We start from the raw sequence: 15,230 nt of genomic DNA on the forward strand, positions 1-15,230 counted from the left end.
TGGCAAGTATGAAAGGTTCAGCACTACCCTGTACTGTACAATGTATCAGCTGAACAAAGTGCATAGATTTAAATGCTACTGTAATGATATACTTTAAAAAAAAAGAAGAGAAAAAGAAAGCCACTGTTTGTAACTTGGCAGGTTATTTTATTATTTGACAGTTACAGGTACATTAACAATACAGTTGGTATAAAACAGGCTTCACTTTGGCTGCCTAATATGGAATTCCCTTTTGGAAACTGGGTAACAGTGACTCAAGTCCAAAAATGTGGCATACAGGCATAGGAAGGGGAAGACAAATGAAATATTCTTTCCCTCCTCTCTGCCCTATTTTTCAGTACTGGAAGTTGGTAACTGAGGAGGAGAGTCTGTTTTCCTCCTTGGAGTGATACTGGTGTGCAGTGTCATTGATGTAAAGTTCTTAACTTACAGCTTCCAAGTCCACATAAAAGTCGAGTGCCCCATTTTTGACAGTGTTCAAGGTCAGGTTGGATGGGGCTTTGAGCCCTGGTCTAGTGAAAGGTGTCTCTGCACATGGCAGGGCAGTGGGAACTAGATATTTAAAATTCCTTCCTACCCAAACTGTTCATTGAAAAGCAGGGCATCGGAAGAGAAAGAATGATGAATTACATAGCCAAGGCAAGTATATAATCTAACATAGAAATGCTACTTGTGGTTCTGGCTATGTAACTTTTTTTGTTTTAGTTTTTTTACTTGATGAATCTTATTTGTTTGAAGCAGAAGTCGGGAAAATATTGATTAAGAGAGAAATAGATAGCCTGCTGTGAGGCATGGCTCCCTTGGAAAAGCAGAATTTCTCCTGGGGCAACTCGCTGTATTTGCGGTTTCTGCTAATATCATTATGTTGTTCAGATGTTGAATCCGGTCACACTTATGACTCAGATCACTGTGGTGATCTGAGTCTTTAAGTGTAGAAGCAGCAAAAGTAATCCACTCCATCTCTTAAATCAGTATTTATATAGCAATTAATTTGTGTACTGTTCTCCCCACATCGTTCTTCTGTAAAACTTAAATTGCTTAAAAACTTAAATAGCAGACGTGAGTCAGGAGAGGCAACTTGCATTCAAGTTGGTTAAATGGTAGAAATGAACAATGTTGGTGGTAAAATCACAGGGGAATGAGGACGTGAGTATTGCAGTTCCGTTTGCTGTTAGGAGGGAGGACTCATTGATGTGGCAAGGATTATACTCTCTTGAATGTGAAACTGGAATATTATGTAGTGATGCGAGTTCATACTTGTAAGATATTGAGGGTCTATAATAGTTTATGTATTTATGTCTTATTTCCTCTATTTGACATTGTCTCAAATGTAAGTAATTTGAGTGTTCAGCTGCAATTGCTGTTTACTAATGTAAACCTGATAGAGGCTAAATCACAGAATTATTGACCAAAGTCAGAACGCAATGTATTTGATCCTGAACAATTACCTCTCTGCAGCAAAATCTCTTATCAGTTATGATACTGAAAGGCTGTGGCTTGCTTCCCACTTTCTTTTTTCTTTTCCCTGATGAAACTCTTTATCCCTAAGGTATAAAACAGCTGAAGGTTTTTATGCTGAAGGTGTTTATACCTCGCTATAATCTCTCAAAAGCTAAGTAGACCTAAATACTGTAATTGCCTGTATGAAAATACTTATTACCACTGAATGCTTTCTATATGTGTGAGAAGAAGCAGCAGAACTAAACCAAACCTGTCTAGAACTAAACCAAACCTGCCTAACTAGTTGCCTGTAAGGCATTCTAATAGAAAAGTCCCCAATCTAGGAAGAGATAATTAGTAGTTCATAACTGTGCCTTACTGAAAGCTGCTGGTGCAACTATACCATGGCCTTGCTTCCTGCCCAAGAGATAGTGCAAGTGGTGATGAGTAGTTTTTAATGCTTCCCACAGACTCTTGCATATGGTCTCTCCCATGGCTATTTTGTCCTTTCTTCTGTTAATCACCCTGAAATTTAAGTGCAGAAATGAGCTGTACAGCCCATCATTGCCTTTCAGAAAGCAAATTGCATTCAGCTGATGTTTTGTTTGCTACTGTGGCAAGCACAAAGGTGGTGGTAGGAGCTTGAGGAAGAAAGGGGGTGAATGAGATGTAGCAGAGGTTGTGTTTTAGAGAAGAGATGAAGATTTTTGCCAAGCTTGCAGAGGAAGAGTCATACATAAATTAGCCCATAATAAGCTGTGAAGAAAAACCTCTCAAAGTTTAGTGGTGTTTATTTTTTTAAGAAATGAAGAGGATAAGAAATTTTGTGTTACTGAGGGAGTTAAGAGTTTTCTAGTAGTGCTGCAGGAAAAGAAAGTAAGAGCTTGAGGGGGGGAAAAAAGAGATTCCTTTTTGCCCCCCCACCTGGCAAAGCATGGTAGAACAGGGGCTAGGTCAGAAACTAAATACTTCTCATGCAAACTACTTGACATAGAAATTTAATACGTTGGTGTATTTCTGGGTCATCCAATCTAATCTGTTATATTGTAGGTAGAAATATAGAAGTTTCTTTCATAAATTTATTTTCAGCATGGGTATTTTCACATCACACATGATTTAAAAAGAAACCAAAAAATCAGCGAAAGCCCCAAGCCCCAGAAATTGCCGTAATTCATAACACTACCGATGTTTGCACAAGTAACCAAAATTTCAGTAGAATGTCCTAACCAAATTGCACTAGAGATTTATCAGTAACATTAAATTTCCCTACACGTTTTGAAAATACCCACTGAAATGGCTTCTTTGCTTCTCCCAGGCAACTATCAGTAAGATAAGAGGGCGTGGTCTTAAGCTCTGCCAGGGGAGGTTTAGGTTAGATATTAGGAAGAAATTCTTTACAGAGAGGGTAATTAGGCATTGGAATGGGCTGCCCAGGGAAGTGGTGGATTTTCTGTCCCTGGAGGTTTTTAAGATGAGGCTGGATGTGGCACTTAGTGCCATGGTTTAGTAACCACAGTGGTGTTGGATCAAGAGTTGAACTTGATGATCTCGGAGGTCCCTTCCAACCCAGCTGATTCTATGATTCTGTGACCTTAATCAAGCTCATGATTTGCATAGGTGTCTTCTGACCCAAGTCTTTCTCCTCTGTATTTAATTAGTGAGTTCTGTGTTATGCAAACAGAATCTTACTTCACGTGCTGGCTGCTGCTTTATGTTTGGTTCAGGAGAAGGAATGGTCTGTGTGTGTGATCGGAAGGGGAGGGATTGCTAGCAGAAGTGATTGGCAACTCTTACATTCTACTTCATTTCTCGATGCGTCATTTCTCGAGCTTCTTTGGTGGCATTTGAGAGCTGACATAGGCTGCAATTTTTCTTTTTCTTTTTTTACTGAAATAAAGTGTTAGAACTTAAAAAGATTTATTTGTTTCAATAACAGTGTGTTTGCCTGAAGGAATACTGAAACTGGTCCAGGACAACTGCTTTTAGAATAAATTGGCTAACTCAGTATGTGACTTTAGGAAATGAAGAACAGTTTCTACTTGTGTAGCAAATACAAGAAGTTTATTGTTTTGACTTGACTTATGAGTTTCATGTTATCTAAATAATTTAGGTTTATAAAAGACCTCCCAGCTCTGAGGGCTTGATTTACATGGTTCACTTGACTATAAGTTAGATGACTGACAGATAACAATGCTAGTTGTGATGATTTTAGAAATTATTATACCTCTTGTGCAGTTCACTATCTCAACAGATTCAAGAAGAAAAATGTGCAGATATCTTTTAAATAAAGATTAGCTTCTGTTAACAAAATCCTGAGAGTCTTTAAATCAACTGATACTTAACTTCTCTATCTGAATTTTTTTATTAATATTTTCTTAGACTTTTCTGTGGGAGCACAACCTTTCATTTAGCAGTGGCTTTTTTTTTGAGAGCTTATGAAATATTGGTGTATCTAATAAGACTGAAAGAGAAGGAATATTGTAGAGATAGTGTTAACTGATGTTTTCAAAATGCATATCTTAAGTGTAGGTTGGGTTTTTTGGTTGGTGTGGGGTTTTTTATGTATTTAATTTTACTTTATTCAAAAGCAGAACTGACTCTTCTGGTTGTGAGAAAGATTGGAGGAGCTGGGATTACTGTAATAGTGGATCTCTGAAGAGCATTATTCATGTTTACTTCTGTCTTTCCTAGGATTAGCAATCTTAAAAAAAATATTTTCAGATGAGGTCACTATAACTGTATGTTTCTGCCTCGGTTGTCATCTGTTTTCTACAAAGTTCATGATCCTGGAGTATTCTAGAGTTGTTCATCTGGTAGGTGAAACCACACTGTGGTTAGGCTTTTCAGTAGGCAAAGCAGTGGCTGTAGCTTCCTGTGTGTGCTGGCAGTGTCAGATAGCTCACTTAAGTATAAGGGTTCTGGGCTAAATAAGAGCACAGATATGAACTGGGGAAAGCCTCGGACAGTATGGCTTTAAATGTGTTCCCATAAACTGAGCCTCGTGTACGGTATGATTATTTTTTTGTTCACCCTGTGCTGACTTAAGTAGAAGATGCCATTGATTTCTTTTTGCAGCTAAGTGAAAATAAGTGTTATGGGCAATTGACTTGGAGGCAGAAGCTAGATCTGCTGGAATGGAAACTACATCCAGAGCTATATTTTGAAGCAGTGTGTCTGGTTTCCTCATGCATTAGTTGCAGGAAGAATCAATCCTTTTTATGTGGCCAGAAGGTTTTCTGCCTTTTTGTTCCTCCTTTCTTTTACTGTCTTTATTAGAGCACTTGGAAGCATTCACACAGGTAATGCTGGGATTCTGCTTTGGCTGCAATTTTCCTTGACCCTCCCACCTCATTGGTAATGATGTGGGGTCTGAGAGCCTGAAGAGATCTGATGGTGGAAAGGCCACTCATGCATGACATTTCTAGCAGCATGAGATTAACTGTTTGACTCCCAAGTAGCTTGTTTTGAGGAGATGCTTCTTATCTTATGGCTCATGAATTCTGCAAATTCAAAGGTGTTTAGAGAAAGTTTGCACCTATGTTAATACTCTATGCTTTATCACAGGTTCGTGCTAAGATTTAACACTTTGCACATTGGAAAATGCCATGTTCATTCCTTTGGTTCATTATCATTAGTGCAGTTTAGAGTGGGTGTCACCCGTGTCATCAAATGTGTCTATTCCTGAAACAGAGCTTCTGTATCAGTTGTGGCTGTGTTTTCCTGGGCCTCATAGACTTCAAAGTTACATTCATATCTTCTGATTAAAACCAGTCATTGTACCTGATAACTAGTTGTTCCTTTGCCCAGTTCTGTCATGCTCCAAATGAGAAACAGGGGTAGACATATTGCCAAATTTAATTTGACCTTCAGTTAAGAACAACCAAGAGACTGTTACAAGTTGAATGCCATTTATTCTACCTTCAGTGTGACTTCAGTGGTAGGGAAAAAACAGCATAAAACTTCATCCAAGAAGCACTCTTAAACCTCAGAAAGAGTGTGAGAGAAGCCTATTCTGACTGTGGGACATGAAGTTTTAAAGTTTAAAGGAAGCAGAACATGGCTCCCTTTCCCCAGGAACAGATATGATGATTGCTGACTAAAGGCCTTGCTTGTTGTTGAGAAGTAGCAAGACTATCTTAGTGGCTGGAATAAGGGCATCTAAGCTTGTGAAATCCTAATCCTCTGACACTGAAGTGAGACAAACGAAGTGGAGAGTCTTCACCCAAAAAAACCATCAAAAATTATGATTTTTTTTTTTTAATGTTTCAGAGTGAAATTAGACCTCGTAGTAACTTCATGGAATTTCATTCTGGTCCTTATACCTTCTTGTGTGGGTGTTTTTTTAACTTTGCAACTTTCCAACTGTAACAAATGTGCTGTCTCACACTGCGTATACAGAATTTGGTTCTTGCTTCTTACTCATGATCTGGGTTGCAGCTTTTGTATCTAAAGGATAATTTACTTATTTAAGAATTACATCCACATTGTGTAAGCTTTTGTGTAGGTCTAGCTTTGAGAATTGAAAATTTTACTGTAGATGGTTTGAACTAGGAAGTCTGAAGGAAAAGAACAGAAAATTTGTAATATGTCTCTAATAAATCTGGGCTTTCAGGTGCGTTAAGAGAAGTGCTTGATTGTGTTATGGGCCAGAAAAGGAAAACTGAGTAACTGCAGCTTTTAGGCCATTGTCTTTCTAATAGGTTTTACATTGAGTTGATAATTTTGTTTATTCTGCTATAGCTGAACATAGTATATTATAAGAATTTAGAAAAAAATCTACATCTGGTGTTACAAATTAGTTCTTGCCAAAAAGATCCCAAAGAAATAAAGTTGCAGTATTTAACCAGATTTAGCATTACAGAGAAAGAGACGTAATGCACGTTAAGCTGGAACTGTATAGTCCTGACTTCAGGACCTGTGGTTACAAAATTCCCAAACCAGACAGCTAATGTTCTTCACATTTAATGTTATTTGCAAGTATTCTTCTTACGTGATTTTATGAAGCAAACAGCAGATTCTTTTTTGGCATAGTCTAAAAGACCCTGTGTCTGTGGCCTTGGTACATAATTCACTGATAAATACAGGTTTGTTTCATCTTTATTTCAGAGGTGTTTTCCTCCTTGCTGCTGCTGTTCCTTGTTTTAAGGTAGCAACTCCTCACATGCAGTATCCTTTCTGGAATGGAGGTATTTCCTAAGTCTAGACGCCACCACCTGCGTCTCCTAGAATGCTTCCATCAACGCTACTTCCGTACAATCCTAAACATCCACTGGTCAGAGTATGTGACCAATACATCTGTTCTTGAACAAGCAGCAGTCACAAGTATTGAGGCCATGTTGCTGAGAACACAGCTCCACTGGGCAGGGCACGTCTCCAGGATGAAAGACCACCGCCTCCCTAAGATCCTGCTTTATGGTGAACTTGCCTCCGGCTGCCGCAAGAGAGGAGCCCCGAAGAGAAGATACAAGGACTCCCTGAAACAACATCTCAGGCTTGGCCACACTGACCACCATAACTGGTCTACTCTGGCCTCCAATCAGAAGGCCTGGAGACACACCATCTATAACGCTGCTGATGCTTTTGAGAACGCACGCAGGATCACCCTTGAGGAGAAAAGACAATGCAGAAAGAATCGAGCCTTGCAAAATATACCATCTAAGGAGTCTTTTTGTTGTGCCTTTTGCAACCGGACATGCCTATCTCGTATTGGCCTTTTTAGCCACCAACGCGCTTGCAAGAAACATGGGTAGAGCCCTTCCCAAATGTTCGTTCGCGAAGCCCAGCCATGATCATTATCTGTAATCAAGCCTGTCTGTAAAGAAATAAAATCAGGTACAGCTCTATCCCCTGCTGTAATATAGCAAATGCTGGAAGAAATTATCTGGAGCAGCAGAATAATTTTATAGCTTTCAAGATTTAGTGGGAAGACTTTAGTTTTTTCCTTTACAAACAGGCTGTCAAGTCCACTTAGCCTAATCTGTCATAAATTTACTTGTATGAAATTCACAGTTCTCAGTCACTCGAGATACTTTGGAGCCAGTCTTATTTTAACAATGGCAGCAACCCCGCAGCTGGTTGAGGTCTCTGTGAATCTTCATCAATAAATTTGGAGTGAGGGTGGCAGTGACTGAAGTTGTGCTCTCTTTCTGTACAAATTCAAAGTTTTGTTATTATAGTGTAAAGGCTAAATTTTAGTAAGGTTAAGGTTAGTAAAATTTCCAGTGGTCTGTTATTACAGGGATCTTAAAGATCTGTCTGTGGCTGTAATGTGAAATAGTCTGTAATTGTTGTTAACAATTAGAAGGTATCTATTCTACAAAGATTTGCTTTCAGTTTTCTGAATTAGAAACTACTGGAATAAAGGGAAGAGGATATAGTTAGATTATGTCTAATGGTGCTGGAATAACCCCAGTCTTCTCACATTGATATTAAGAGACCTCTACTCCTCACTCCCAGTCTAGTGAAATCATAGCTGGGAAAAGGCATATTTTTTTAATAACAGAAAAATCTTATCAGTGCTTTTAAAGAACTCATGTGGTGATGGATTTCTTTAAAATTTTTGCTTACCATCCTAACTGTTTTATATTTTGAGTTTCTTATCTAGCTCTCAAAACGAAGTAATGTAAATGCATTGAAGTTCAGCATGTATACTGTTGGCTGGAAATAAATTAAGATCAACCTACAGATTCACAGCTTCTGCCATTTGTGGCTGGTTGCTATGTGGATGAAAAGGAGTTGGCTGAATTGCTGACTGGATAAGGCTTGATACGGTTGGAGAATAATAGTAAAAGAAAATTACTTTTCTAGTCTGTTGAACATGCACCCCAGTGACACCATATGGGAATTTTTTTATCTTGTCATTCTTTTGGCTTAATGACTGTTTCTATATGCATAAAAAACACTAAAGCATAAGAATTCATCACTTTTTGGGAAGGATTTAGGTCCCTTTTTCCAGTCAGTCATAGACACATTTTTTGGTACTGTTACCTTTGTAAAGGTCTATGGCCATGTGCTATGTATGGGATTAAATCTGTGAACAGCTTGCAAAAGGTAGCCAGTGCTTAACACGATTAATTTAGTGACTTGGCTGCCATGTTCCAGATGAGTTTTTCAGTTGGCTTCCAGTTGTGCTTCCGTGTCATGGTGTTGCCTGTTCTTGGTGGGGGGAAGTTTGCAACTCACTATGATCTCCTGCTGAGTGATTAACTTTACGCTGCGTGGCAGCAGTTAAACAAAGTGATCAGAGCGTAACCGGATACCTGTATGGACATTGTGTTCCAGGCAGTACTGTGAAGGACGCTGAACTCCGTAGTGTTCCCAGCCTTTGTCCTACAAAGTCACAAATGCTTAAATTCCATTAGTGTTGTCACAAGGGTGAATTGTTGTTTTCTATTACTTTTTTTTAGCTAAGTGTTGGAATGTTTTTATGGTGCGCTTTTTTGTTTCAGAAAATGTGCACTTTAATTATTATTTAATTATGGTATTGTGCACTTAATTTAATACAGTTATTATTAGTATATACAGTAATGATAATATCTATATTAACTTATGTGATAGTCACAGTTGTAGCTTCAGAGTGATTGCAGTCTTTCAAGCTAGTTCCTTGATGTGGATAATGAATTCTGAAGTTTGAATTTATGTTAAATTATTTGTGAATTCAAGAGGAACCATCACGGAAAGTTTTAAAATTTGAGTAATAGGGATAAAACAATAGTTTGAACCATGTGCTATTTTCAAATCCTCCTATTTTTCTAATGGTCTTGGGCAAGTTGTTTCTAGTTTTCCACTGACTTGTTTGTAAAGTAGTTTCTCATATGATGGGAGGTCTCTGAAGTACAATTGCCATAGTTAAGACAGTTTAGCTCCTTTGAAATGTAATTACTCTAAATCTTCTGAACTGCATTCTTCTAAAGTGAATTTGATACTTTGTTCTTTCCAAAGCATTTGGAAAATGGCAACTGAAAGTGTTACCCAGAAGAAGTAGTAATCATATTTTCATTTTCCATTTTGAATACTGCAGCTGGACATAAACCCCTGAGTACAGTTTTTTGGGGGAAGAGGGAAAGTTTTGCTTTGCATTGTACAAATTAAAATGTTAACATTAACCTTAGGGATTGCAGAATTGGATATTTATTCGTGAGGGAGAAGAGCTTGATCTCGAAGATGAAGTTTTTATAATGAAGGGATGTTCTCAATAATTGCTGATATGCATGAGGACCCTTGCATTTGGATGCTGCCTACAGCAACCTGAAATACACAGATGGGAATTTTTCAGGAGGGCAGTATCTCATATCAGCAGTTTCATTTTCATAAAAAGTTAATCCCTTTTAAAATAGCATGAGTTGTAATGCTTCTGAAACTAGAAGCAATGTTGATTTTAATGTTTAACCCCTAGTTTTGGTTAAGGGGACTTGAAGTGTAGAGAGGCCTAGTGGTGGTGTGACGTGGTACTTTTTTTATCAGGCAAGTTCTTCTGCATCAGTTTTGAAAAGCTTTAATAAAATTTAAGTCACAGCCTTTTAAGGTACAGAGTTCCCTTTCAGTTCTCCTTTGCTATATTTTTTGCTCAGAGTAGTCTATGATCTTGGTCTATGTCACTTGCTCCCTGCCCTCAGACAAACCCCCACACAGCAGGACCTTCAAGTTAGTTGACCTGTTCCCAAGCCAGTGTTTCTGTGGACCATATGAAAATGGTTACAGACAGAGACCTTGCTTCTGCTTGGCTATTACCAGCATGGCTGGTCTTTTGCCTCAGACCGGAGCTATGTGGTTCGTTGTTGTTTGGATTTGGTTTTCAAACTTAATCATGCTTGCTTCACTCTAGTAAAAAAATGTATTGATATAGGATCTGTCAGAAATGGATTTATAAAAACTTTCATGCTGTGTAATGCTGTATAATTTCTTGAAATGTGCTCAGAGTTCACTAGAGTTTTCCTGTGTAGTCAACATGAAATAGAAAAACTTCCCCGTCTCAAGTGTTTCATAAGAAAATAGGTCTTTAGGGAGTGAACACTATACTTACCTATCACACACACCATTTGATGTTATTTATTGAATTCTTACAAGTGGGCAAATGGCTAATAAAGTACCTATGGGTGGTTTCTTTTTTTTTGGACACTTTATTGAATAACCAGCATTGTGTGTTTCATCAGATTGCATTGACTGACTTGGTATTGAAGTTTCGAATATATTTCTTTCTTTCTCAAAATATCTTGAGATTACTGTTGAATGGGAAATATTATTAGCTGAAACACCGCTTTTAGAAAGTTCTTTAATCAGCTATTATGTTTGCATAATAAGAACAGTTAACTTTGGAAAAGCATTCATATAGCCTTGCATTTCTGCCAGAGCAAGTGAATGGTATTTAAAGGAAGCTGTGTTTATGATTCCATAGCTGTTGGTAAAAAAAAGAAAATTAATAAATTTTGTCAGATCTAGAATATTATACTTTGGAGTTCTTTATCCTTGACACCTATTTATTTTAGCTAAGTATTTAACTATTCCTATTTTTGCTCATTGTTCACAAAACCCAGTGTTCTGGAACTATCAGCTCAGTAAGTCTGCCTTCTTTTCCCATGTGCCATAATACCTTAAGTTGTTGGATTGTTTGGTTTTTGAGTTTTTGTTTTAACATCTTTCGTAATTTCTTGTTTGCATCTTAAAAGCCTGCCTGGAGTGGCTGCCTGTCAAGCTATGACGGGCTGGCAGTGGTGGTGGTGCTAAGCAATGCTGTTGAAGGCAGCGTGTGCCAAGCTGCGCTCCCGATCTCTACAGTGACCTTTGATCTGTGAAGGTCTGAGTAACTGGATGCAATGCTTTGCATCTGTAGAACTAGTTCAAGGATAGCTGTATCAGTGAGGTCCTGTGCCCAGTTAAGCAGATGTGCCAGAAGAAGTATATAATGCAGTGCTGTAGTGACTACATTGCTTTGGGATTCTATCTGATAGTTGTGTGTGGGATTATTCTGTGCTACATAGCTTAAACATGACCATAGTTTAAAAGCCATGATCAGTTTTAAATGTCCGGGGATGGTTTTGGTTCTGCGGAAATATAACCTTGTCTTCACGTTCTCAGTAAGTGATCTCAGTTATGGAGTTAATACTTTGCAGTGTATGTAAATCTTCTGTGTAGATAGCAGAACCATATATAAGAGGGAATGGGCAGTTATTATTTACTCTTTAAAATTTGGACTAATTAATGAAATTAAAAGCAATTTCTGTTAGATAAGGTATGATCTTATTACCTGTGAAGTTACACATTTCTTGGTTCTACATCTTGAGCTAAGCTCTTCTAAATGACTAATTCATGAAAATAAAAAGCTGCTCAGCAGGGAGCAAAGAAGGAATCTGAATTATCATGTCATTAGATCCCGGTGAATTCTTCTGCTTAGGAAGCAGACACGCCCGCTTCTGAAGTTATTCTTGAAATACTTGGTGAACAGCTCTCATGAGCTGTTAATGCAGTATTTGGCCTAATTTTAGTAATGGTAACTTTTTAGGCTTGCTTTAGCCTTGAAAAGTTTTGGGTGGTGTCCTCTCTCACCCCAAGTACAGATTTGTAAGTTATGTTTCAAAATACTGTGATATGAGGCTATTTCATTTCAACTTTCATAGATGAATAAAAGTTTGTTTAGAAGAGGAGGGTCCAATCTTATGTTGGCTGTTAAGATTTACATCTGGATGTCTGAATGGGTGAATGTTTTGGGGGTAGTTGCAAAGCTTGTTGTAAGTTGCTGTAATTCCCATTTCTCTGTAGAAAACGATCTGTATAGAATGAGAATGTATTTATCTTTATATCACCTCAAAGTAACCCATTCCTTTAGTTTTAGCTGCAGAAGGCTCTGGGGAAAAGAGGCCCTTCAAGCCTGTAGCCTAAACATGCTTGGTCTTGCTTCCTTAGAAATCATTCTTGCACCAAATTCCAAAACACAGTGGAACACTTTATCTGCTTGGGAATTTTCCAGGCATGGGATACTAATGTGGTGTTTTCACAGTAGTAGACACTATCCTGGAATTTCAGGAAGTGTCTTCCAAAATTCTCTGTAGATATATTTGCAGTTATTTGCAGATATTATCTGTGTTTTCAGAGAGAAATAGATACAGGTTAACAAAGTTTCTTTACACAGAAGTTTTGGTTTGGGATTTATAAAGTCTTTGTTAAAAGAAAACTTGCTTTTATTATCAAAGTATAATTTATACATAAAAGCAGATTGGCTTTTCAGCTTCTTGATCCAGACGAAATTAAAATATTTCATTAAACTTGTATTGATTGGTGTAATATAAGTTAGAGCTAAACATACTCTTCTCTTTTTTTTTTTTTTTGTGTATGTGTGTGTACAGAAAAGATGAAAAGGAGTATGCACTGAAGCAAATTGAAGGTACAGGGATTTCCATGTCGGCCTGTAGAGAGATTGCAGTAAGTGTATATAAATGAAAGTATTTTTACTGACATTATTACTCAACAGATATTTTATTTTCCTCGTATTAAGTAACGTAAAGATTATCTAAATGTTTTCTATAAAGTATGCAAGCATGAAAGTTTATTCAGATGTGAGCTTTTTTTAAAATGCTTTCTAAGTCGTAATTTTCTTTTTAGTGGAAAGGAGTGTCTGGTAATGCCTGTTTCTGGTATAATTTGTTTCTTCTGCTTTAATATGTTGAGAGGGAAATAAATGTGAACTTTTAAATGAAGTCTGATTTTAAAAAGGAATGTTTTTAAAATGACTTGAAGAAAAAAGGTTCTGGAAGATTACAGCTACCATTACAAGTCCACTTGCTAAAAATGTAATTTATTTCAGACTAATGGCAGCTTGTTCTTCTTTAGCACCCGAGAACAGTTTGTTCTCCTCATTTCTTATTTGTTTTGCTAAGTACAGAGAAATTTCATAGCAAAATAAAAACCAGCTTTAATTGTATTTTTATTACATGTGTCTTAGGAGAAAAAATTGATTCAGAAATTTCACACTTTGAAACACATTACTATAATTTCTTCAAATTTGGTAAAAATTAAGTGTTTGTATATGAAGGTAGAATTTGATCTTTAAATGTTTTATTTTATGTCTGAAAATGTGCATTACTGTCAAAATGCTGGTACCAAGTAAAATTTTGCAAGAATTTGTTGCATTGCAAAAGAAGTGCACTTGCTTGATTAAATATTTACCTTGTCTTAATGTTGTTGCTGTGCTGCCAGCTGTTGAAATGTATGTTAGGATTGTGCCTAAAGCTTTTTATAATCTAGCAGTGTTGCATTGAAACACAGCATTCAGGTGTTCAGTGCAATGTGAGGCATTAGAAACGCATGATGTCCATGGACTGAACAAACCACTGTATTGTGTTCAGTGTAGTGTCCATGGTAATTCTGTATGAAGAGACTTAACAGATAAAACTGCTATCCTTTTAAAGTGCTTATCACTGTAAGGTCAAGGTCACTTGTGGATTTCAGAGGTGGCCACATTGCTGTCGGTCACTTTACACAGGATTTATCCAGTGACCTTTCTTGCTCATATTTCTGCCTTTGGAGGAAATAAGAAATCCCCTTTTAACATCAGTACTAGATTATATTCTTGCTGCTATAAAATCGGTTTTGACAGCACTGAGGGTTTTTTGTTTCTTGGATTGTTGTTCTTTGTTTTAAATTGTGATCCTGTGGAGATGATGTATGAAATAATCTGAAGGAAACTTTCCTGTTGTCATGACAGTGGTGTGTTATGAAGCTGGTTCTGTCATACCTGGACACAACAATGTAAGGCAGTAGAGAGTGTCCAATTATTTAATGTTGATGATACATAACTATTTTAGTCTTGTTTTTCCTTTTTTTAAACTATTTTTTAAAATTAGTAAAGCTTTGTACAAAGCACAGTACAGCCTGTGAATTTTGATTTCTATTGTGTAAGTTACTTGATTACTTTCAATGGTTCATCTGATAATTCTTGAATTATACTTTACTCTTCTTCAGGCATTATTGTAAAACTCTGTAACCTGAGCTAATGGAGCAAAACACCATTTGCCTTAGTGAAATTTCAGGTTGGTCAAATATTAGAAATGTGAAAAAGGTAAAGCTGAAATAGTTGAAAAAGAAATACAAACTTTCTGTCATATAGAAACAAGCCAGAATCAAATGCATTTTCCATACAGAGAAGCAGACTTCTAATTAATGCATCAATAGCTTATCTTGTATTTAAAGGCTTAGATAGGTGACAAAGAGAGTAATGTTTACTGATTAAATAAAGATTTTCAGCCTGGAAAGAGGCCATTTAAAAAATGTCATGAGTAGTTCTCTTGACATTCAACCCACCCCTACCCTCTCCAGCAGCAAAACAACCCCAAACCCAAACCTTACCTTGGAAGCCAAGAACATGAAAGGGACACCAGTGTGCGTTCAGAATATTTTAATAATTCTGTAAACTGAAGACACTTTACAATATGCTCAAGAAATATATTGCTGAACTAAAAAGCGTTCAGTTTTGCAGTCCAAGACCATTTTGCGTGTCCTATTTCTTAGACACTCAAAATAATATCTACTGGCTAACTTTCCCTAAGACAAAAGGCAGATGACTCCTCTCAACTGACATTGCAAATTCAGTTGGTCTGTCTTTCCTTAGGACTTCGAGAACCATGAAGCTTCTCTTACCACCATTCACATGAGCTTTTCCTGGAAGAAGGCATATGGCAGTGAAAACATCATTTAGGCAGTGGTTCCTGGGGGAAGTGATTATTACTTTATTTCAGCTGTAGGGTGATACCTGCTGAAGGATTCCATATTTCAGCCAATTCTGTTGTCTTGAATATGAA

The 15,230-nt window shown here is 37.2% G+C and overlaps 1 protein-coding gene across 3 annotated transcripts in view; it reads left to right on the forward strand.

Moving 5' to 3' along the window:
• Positions 1 to 15,230, forward strand: part of CDK19 (cyclin dependent kinase 19) — a 114,020-nt gene that overhangs the window by 4,702 nt on the left and 94,088 nt on the right. For 2 of the 3 annotated variants that reach the window (XM_027693191.1, XM_027693182.1), the window contains exon 2: positions 12,780 to 12,855. The exons of the other annotated variant lie outside the window; for it this stretch is intronic. In XM_027693191.1, coding sequence (XP_027548992.1) covers positions 12,780 to 12,855 — 76 coding nt within the window. The remainder of the gene's footprint in view (positions 1 to 12,779; positions 12,856 to 15,230) is intronic. 3 annotated transcript variants of the gene reach the window in all.

The sequence above is a fragment of the Neopelma chrysocephalum genome, unplaced genomic scaffold (genome assembly GCF_003984885.1).
Source record: "Neopelma chrysocephalum unplaced genomic scaffold, ASM398488v2 Primary Assembly neopelma1_23, whole genome shotgun sequence".
NCBI lineage: Eukaryota > Metazoa > Chordata > Aves > Passeriformes > Pipridae > Neopelma > Neopelma chrysocephalum.